This window comes from Dreissena polymorpha, chromosome 12 (assembly GCF_020536995.1).
Source record: "Dreissena polymorpha isolate Duluth1 chromosome 12, UMN_Dpol_1.0, whole genome shotgun sequence".
NCBI lineage: Eukaryota > Metazoa > Mollusca > Bivalvia > Myida > Dreissenidae > Dreissena > Dreissena polymorpha.
In genome coordinates, this window is record NC_068366.1 from 69,374,270 (window position 1) to 69,383,029 (window position 8,760).

The following is an 8,760-nucleotide window of genomic DNA, read 5'->3' on the forward strand; positions in this document are numbered from 1 at the left end:
CGATTTAACGGTTTTGTATCAGACAAAAATGACCAATAAATCAATATTTTCACGAACGGAGCCAGTTGCAAACACAAATTTAAAATAAGCTTACATACATTAAATTGTTAATATTAGTTTATCATTTAAGAATATGGTTCATGTTTTCTGTTTATTTAATTGAAGGTGTTAGTTTAGTACTATAGTCTCATTTCACATTTTCCAATACGTGTACACTGCACATACTATATATGTACGCTAATAAACTCAAACAGTCCGATGTAGAACATGACAATTGCGGCAATAAAATTACAGACCACACTATTTTAAAATATATGCAGTTATCATTCGTCGGAAATGGAGAAGAAATTAAACAAAATGGGTATACACCGAAAAGACCATCACAAATCTCACACTATACTCGATTCAAACATCTTAACTATTCATATCTGATATAAGATTGGGTTTTGTGATTGTAAAACCATATTGTTTATATAAGGTTGATAGCTTACAAGCTAATGCCACGACGTCGGTGGTAGTAGACGCGTTAACTCAAATAGCCAATGTGACAAATCAAGAGAGGCAAACAAATTCATCTTCATACTGACCAATGCTGAGATCACATCGATATCGAGCTCATTGGAAACTGTCGCAACCCTTGTGGAGGAGAAAGGCTTAGTTACACAAGATGTTGCCAAGGTATTATTATAAGACATATGTTACCAGTCAACGTAAGTTTAACAAGTATTTAAATAACTTTAGTTGCTAATAATTATAAACTATAATATCGAGTATGACAAATACGTTAATCAAATTGTCGACTTCGTGTTATGTTATTTATTAAAAGACAGAACATAACATTGTTAAAGTTTTAATTATGACGGAAAGGTAATATTTCTCATCCAAAGAACGCATACTTAACTAATTGTTGGTAAACGAAAAGGTTAAACAGTGAAAACATATATGTTGGTACTAACCAGGGTAACAGAAACACACATGCAATCTATTCTAGAACTATTATTTAAAGTTAGTTCAAATCAAAAGAAATATTCTTCGAACTGAAAGTATTTGTACCATACCACTTTCTTGATTGCATCGATCAGATCCTTTTAAAGTCTATGGACAATTCAATTTACTGTCATCATATTCCATCTGCATAATATGTTGTTTAAAACTTGTCAAAACGTTTGTTAATACGAACTTTCTGTAAATAAATAATCGTTTACCTCAATACGGATTTTTTTTAAATAACTCAATGTTTCAAATATGTAATAGTTTTAAGATGCATGTGTTGATACTAGATTACAAATATTTGGTACACAGTTAAGAGATTTAGCATTTTGTGAATAATTTTTTTATTTGGATGTTTTGAATTAAATTGTATATAAATTTGAAGTTTTATACCCGACATTTCAGATTTTTTTCAAGTCTGCAAGTAATTTGTTAGATGACAAAAACAAAGAGTCCTGGCTTTCTATGCAAGAGTCGGTAAGATTATTTCTGATTAGAAAAGTGAATCCGGTCATATGAGCGAAGATAATTTTCAATCGATATCACGTTAGTGCTAACACACATTTACGCTCAATGGTCATCAATTTAATGCTTATTACTCGTAACATATTTGATAGACAATTAGAGTATAAGGTAAAATATGGTAATGAAAAAGATACACTGCTACATAACATTTTTATCTTTGTCTGACGCGTATGTGTTCAACAATAATCCAATCATTTTAGAAATTATAGTTGGATGGATGGATGGATGGATGGATGGATGGATGGATGGATGGATGGATGGATGGATGGAATGATGGATGGATGGATGGATGGATGGATAGGTGGATGGATTGATGGATGGCTGGATGTGGCTGGCTCTGCTCGCTGGCTGCTGCTGCTAGCTCGCTCGCTCGCTCAGCTCGCTCGCTCGCTCGCTCGCTACGCTCGCTCGCTCGCTCGCTCGCCTCGCTCGCATCGCTCGCTCGCTCGCTCGCTCGCTCGCTCGCTCGCTCGCTCGCTCCTCGCTCGCTCTCTCTCTCGCTCGCTCGCTCGCTCGCTCGCTCGCTCGCTCGCTCGCTCGCTCGCTAGCTCGCTCGCTCGCTCGCTCGCTCGCTCGCTCGCTCGCTCGCTTCGCTCGCTCGCTCGCTCGCTCGCTCTCGCTCGCTCGCTCGCTCGCTCTCGCTCGCTCGCTCGCTCGCTCGCTCGCTCGCTCGCTCGCTCGCTCGCTTCGCTCGCTCGCTCGCTTCAGCTCTCTCGCTCGCTCGCTCGCTCGCTCGCTCGCTCGCTCGCTCGCTCGCTCGCTCGCTCGCTCGCTCGCTCGCTCGCTCGCTCGCTCGCTCGCTCGCTCGCTCGCTCGCTCGCTCGCTCGCTCGCTCGCTCGCTCGCTCGCTCGCTCGCTCGCTCGCTCGCTCGCTCGCTCGCTCGCTCGCTCGCTCGCTCGCTCCGCTCGCTCGCTCGCTCGCTCGCTCGCATCGCTCGCTCGCTCGCTCGCTCGCTCGCTCGCTCGCTAGATCGATAGCTAGACTAGATAGATAGATTCGCACTGAGATTAGCTCAGAAAGCGATCTGGTAACCGACCGCGCCTTATTAAATACTTGAAAACGATTAAAAGTCTCTGAAATATGGTTTGCATTGATATAAACGTTTTGTTCAATTTAGAAAAGCAATGGCGGAGAAAAAGTTATATCTTCAGTCGAAAAATTGGGCGAAGCACTGAGGAAAAAAATACAAAATGGAACAGATGGATTTAATACTTCAACCACCATAATTGAACCGAATGTCGCCATAGCGGTGAAGAAAGTAAAGAAGCAGGATATTGAATTCCCTACAGCAAACTTTACCACCGAACGGTCAATAGATGACTGGGTTAAGACTCGCAAAACAGTATTCGTCTTGACGCCGAAGCATTAGGTTTAACATTTGGCTTGACTCAGTTTGATACATGTTATCATCAGTATCATCATGATCATGATCATATTCACCATCACCATCAGCATTATAATCATCCTCCTCCTCATCATCATCTTTATAATTAAAAACTTTGTCATCGTCATGATTCTGATAATTTATACATATAATCATCTGCATTATCATGGTGAAACTGATTATCAGCATCATCATCATCATCACCATGGTTCCATCAATCATCATCGAAATCAGAAGAAGAAGTAGAAGCAGCTTAATTAACATCATCATTTTAAAACTACTACTACTACTACAACTACTACTACTACTACTACTACTACTACTACTACTACTACTACTTCTACTACAACTACTACTACTTCTACTACTACTACTACTTCTACTACTACTACTACTACTACTACTACTACTACTACTACTACTACTACTACTACTACTACTACTACTACTACTACTACTACTACTACTACTGCTGCTGCTGCTGCTGCTACTACTACTTCTACAACTGCTGTTGCTGCTGCTTCTGCTGCTACTACTACTACTACTACTACTACTCCTTCTACTACTACTACTACTACTACTACTACTTCTACTACTACTACTACTACTACTACTACTACTACTACTACTACTACTACTACTACTACTACTACTACTACTACTTCTACTACTACTACTACTACTACTACTACTACTTCTACTACTACTACTACTACTACTTCTACTACTACTACTACTACTACTACTTCTACTACTTCTACTACTACTTCTACTACTACTACTGCTACTACTACTACTACTACTACTACTACTTCTACTACTACTACTACTACTACTACTACTACGACGACGACGACAACGACAACGACTACCGTTCTACTACTTCTACTTCTGTTACTACTACTTCAACTACTACTGCACCTGCTACTATTACTATTTATAATAACATACTAACACTAAAATAATAATAAAACTGATTATTTTTATCATTATCATTAACAATGAGGTACTGCATTTTTTGTATGCTGTTGTTTGTGTACGTAGTCCATAATATAAATCTATGCATTCCAGGAAACATTGACGTTGTCTGGACAGCTATAATGTACAAGGATATGAGTGGCATATTACCTGGCAGATCAGAAGACATCACTGCGTACAACTCTTATTATCTTGCTATTTAATATAAATTTAAGTATAGCAACTGTGTTTTATTCATTTTTTGGAACTATTTATCCGAAAGTTGATCAATACATCCATCAGTCCGTGCTGATGTCTTGTCTGGGCTATTTCTCAGCAATTTTAGAATAGTATTCAACGAATCTTTATGACAGTCATCATTACCGGAACTACTAACAGGTTGTTCCGCTGCATGGAATCTTTCAGAGATAAAGATATTAATAAACACATATTTGCGTGTTTTTCACGCTTTGTTTTATCAATAACTGGTCAAAATTCATGGAGAAGTCATGAAAATCATCTTTACCATGTTGTTCTGTATTGTTGATTTAAATAAGACTTGTTAAGTCGTTTAAAGTAAACTAATATTTTCCTATTTGTTATATTAGGGATCACACTATACTTTTGTAAGATATATAATATGAGTCATATTTAAATTTTAAATGTGCATACATTTCTGTCATTTGTACAGCTCAACAAGTGGCGAAGTGTTTAACGGACCCGTTCTTTCGTTATCAATATTTCCGAAAGTTGACAATCTAGATCCGCCTGTCAAGGTTGTCTTTAAACATTCACAGGTATACATAATATTACTTCTTCTTCTCCTGCTCCTCCTCCTCCTCCTCCTACTACTACAACTACTACTACTACTACTTCTACTACTTCTACTACTACTACTACTTCTACTACTTCTACTACTTCTACTACTACTACTACTACAGTAGAGTTAGCGATTGTGTTCCGCGTTTAATCGGTAAACAATCGCAAACAAGCCGATTTAATCGCTTAATATATTTTCAGTGGTTATTAAGCGTTTTAAACGGATTTCATCGGTTTTTAAGCGTTTTCATCCGTTGAATTGCGCAACCACTTTTTAAAGCGATTTATCGCTACGCATGCGCATTTGTCCAAACCGCTGAAAAGCGCTGAATGGGCGGAGCCTAACAGAGGTAGGTGTGTCCTAAAATATGTATTTTTAGATCCTTGCATATCTGTGTGTTACCCATTTTCAGTTTGAACGTTATTATTATATTTTACTTTAATAGTGTATCCATCAAAAATATATGTTATTTAAGAAATATCATCTCTTATTACAAATCCTAAACAAAATACTTAACACATATTTGTACACATATCTGTAGGATACTGTTTGTGGGATAAATATAATTCATTTATAAATGAGGGGATCGACGTGAAACACGCTCACAATTGTATTGTTCGACTTATTTCCCGTGTTTGAAATTTGTCGTTATCAATTGTCGATGGAAACCGTATTTTACAAATAAAATATTTTAAGAACACCTTAACAGTGAGCGTGCAGATTGATAAAAAAGCAAAAATTGCGTGTGTTTTTTTGTGTTTTTTTTCTATGAGAGCCGTAATGTTCGTTTATATAGTATGTAAGTACACTATAATGAAATGAGAATTCATTAAAATGTTAGTCAGTGATAATTCTAAACGCCTTTGAACGTGCACTCTTGCTTGAAAAGGGCGCTATATAAATCCGGTATAATAATAATAACCTATTTTCACGAATGTGGTACGATCGTCTTTTAATTAAAAGACGATCGTTATATATGTTACTGTTTACTACTGTGTCTTGTTGAATCATTTAAAATAATTGATTAATAATTGATTGGTTATGACGGATTAATATTTAAGTTCAAATATTTACTTTTTTAAGCTAAACATCTTCATGACTGCATTTCTGACGATTTACAGACGTTTCGCGCCCAAGTATTTTAGCATCCTTGTTATTTCGCCCCCGTGACGTTTCCGCCCTCGTCGTTTCGCAATTTTTATTTGAATAACAGGATATTTATCACGTCAATGATCACTTATAGTCTAGAGTAGTAACAACAAAAAAACGAAAAAAAAATAATTGTCTGATCTATTTATGTATTTATTTGACATAAAATAACGTAAAATAACAGTGTAAAACAACGTGATGAACACATACGATTTTTCAGTAGTTTAGTAACATAAAACGACAATGAAAGCATTCTTTATTTATATACTTTATGAAGTACATAAACATATCTGCGTAACATCCGAAGTCAAGCTCGTATCCTGACTTCACAGCGGCTTTGTATTCCTCAAGAGAAATACCTGTGCAATGACGGATTTATTGTTTATCAGATTATCCATAACATATATCGATGGATTATATAATAACTTTTTTTATAATAAGTAAATGTATATCGTTTTAGGAGTAAATCAAGTACATAGAAAAACAAGTTGATTTATCATTTCGTTATTTATAATTAATGATAACCCTAGAAACAAAACGATTTTGCGAATAGCTTACAATTATTCAAAAATATATATCGCTTTAAAACCTAAAAAACTAAAACTAGAAATTGTAATGTTTTTATTTAAAAAAAAACATCATGTAAATATCTTTGAAAGATGGTAAAACCGCCACTCCATGACGATCTTTATCTGATAGTAAAAATATTATTACGCAACAACATCGGATTAGCGGCAACGTTCCAAAACATAAGATGCCCGCATTGAGTGGCAAGTTTATGACACTTGTTCAGACTGTTAATCAAATATCCGTTGAGTAAAGTGCTCCACTTTAAAATAAACAGAATTGTTTATTTATTGACAATTGAAGGCGTGTGTAATTACGCCTTGTAGTACGAGTATATGCATGAAGCAATTATTTAATAATTTATGTGTCAACAACGTACTCGATCAAAATAAATACTAGTCTAATTTATAAGACGCGCAAAGAATTTAGAGTTACTTTTTATTTGGGGCTAAATTCTTTGGAATATTCAAATATTACCAATATAAAAAGTAGCTTAATATTTGTAGAACGTCAACATGTTGGACGAAATATATAACACTGATGTACGATGAGCTTCCTATGTTATTATTAAGGATAAATAGTTTATTTATCAAATGCATAAATAAACATTGTTCAGCACAAAATGACATTTCATTTTGATACTAAAATCATCGTAATATAACATGTTTACAAGGTCAACCTTTTCAAAAAGTGGCGGTGGTGGTGGTGGTGGTGGTGGTGGTGGTGATGGTGGTGATAGTGGTGATGGTGATGATGATGGTGATGATGATGATGATGATGATGATGATGATGATGATGATGATGATGATGATGATGATGATGATGATGATGATGATGATGATGAAGATGGTGGTGATGATGCTGGTGATGATGCTGGTGATGATGATGGTGATGATGATGGTGATGATGGATGTGATGATGATGGTGATGATAATGGTGGTGATGATGGTGGTAATGATAATGGTGATGATGGTGATGATGGTGATGATGGTGATGGTGGTGATGGTGATGATGGTGATGATGGTGATGGTGATGATGATGATGATGATGATGATGATGATGATGATGATGATGATGATGCTGATGATGATGATGATGATGATGATGATGATGATGATGATGATGGTGGTGATGATGCTGGTGATGATGCTTGTGAGGATGATGGTGATGATGATGGTGATGATGATGGTGATGATGATGGTGATGATAATGGTGGTGATGATGGTGGTAATGATAATGGTGATGATGGTGATGATGGTGATGATGGTGATGATGGTGATGATGGTGATGATGGTGATGATGGTGATGATCGCGACGACGATGATGATGATGCAGTTGATGATGATTAAAAGTGCGATCATTCGCTAATTGCAGTCAAACATTTTTGTTATTCTTTTTTATTACTCAGAAGTATCAGAAATATGCAAAAACTAGTCTGTTGTTCCTTCTATAATATAAAATGTATTTATTTAGACGAAGAAATTGATAAAAAAACACATACGACTGCATGCATTTTTTGAAGGTTCAAGAAACAAGTGAAAGCATCATTATTCTTGCTTAATTACTGGACAAACATCCGCCACATGTTGGGAATTGGGGGGGGGCACTTTGGGGCACTTATTTTTATGACACCCGTGTTACTTTAAAAGGTAAACCAATGATAATCAAACGGTGTTAACTTGTTTTTACGAGTAGTAATTCACCTAAATATTGTTTGTGTATATTCATGTTGGACACATTGATTTCATAACATCAAATGCTTTATAATCGAAAACAAAAAATACAATCTTATGTTTTTTAAATAATATTTATAATAAATAACACAATTGAGTTGCAGTGTGTTTTGAAGATTTAAATGAGAGTAATTTTTAACATAATCTGTATAGATCAGCGTTATGCCAACCACCTGTTGCCAACCAGTGGGTGGAGTCTGTCTGCAAATAGCAGGTGCATGTATTTTTTTTTAATTCTTTTTTTTACCCGTAAAATTTACATTCAGAATAACAAAATGAATATTTTTCGCAATTTCAAACTGCACAATACGATATTCGCTATATTTCGTTTTTTACAAGAAAATTTCTTGTACATGAAGTATAACAACAACATTTATTAGCTTAAAAGCATATGAAAATTGATTGTGCTAAAACAGATAAACACATGTAACGCACAAACTAAAATACACGAATATATGGCAGTGGCAATATCGAGTTGAAACATTTATAATAGGGATTCTTCGCAGGAAACGGACTCGGGAGAGTCTCAATAAGCCCCAGGTTTTCTATGCAATCAAGCTAAAAATATCGTTTGTAATTAATCTGAATATTCATTGAATAGAAAATATCCTGATTTAACAACTTACATACAATT

The 8,760-nt window shown here is 35.9% G+C and overlaps 1 protein-coding gene and 1 long non-coding RNA gene across 2 annotated transcripts in view; both read left to right on the top strand.

Moving 5' to 3' along the window:
* Positions 1-509: 509 nt before the first annotated feature.
* LOC127854206 (uncharacterized) lies at positions 510-4,654 on the top strand. The gene is made up of 5 exons (XR_008036963.1): positions 510-678; positions 1,396-1,467; positions 2,634-2,885; positions 3,972-4,053; positions 4,549-4,654. It is a non-coding gene; the product is annotated as an uncharacterized LOC127854206 (long non-coding RNA).
* A 2,861-nt stretch (positions 4,655-7,515) lies between these two features.
* The window catches only part of LOC127852704 (adhesion G protein-coupled receptor E3-like), an 8,216-nt gene continuing 6,971 nt past the window's right edge, over positions 7,516-8,760 (top strand). The window contains exon 1 of the mRNA XM_052386654.1: positions 7,516-7,569. Within this exon, the coding sequence (XP_052242614.1) occupies positions 7,516-7,569 (54 nt within the window). The remainder of the gene's footprint in view (positions 7,570-8,760) is intronic.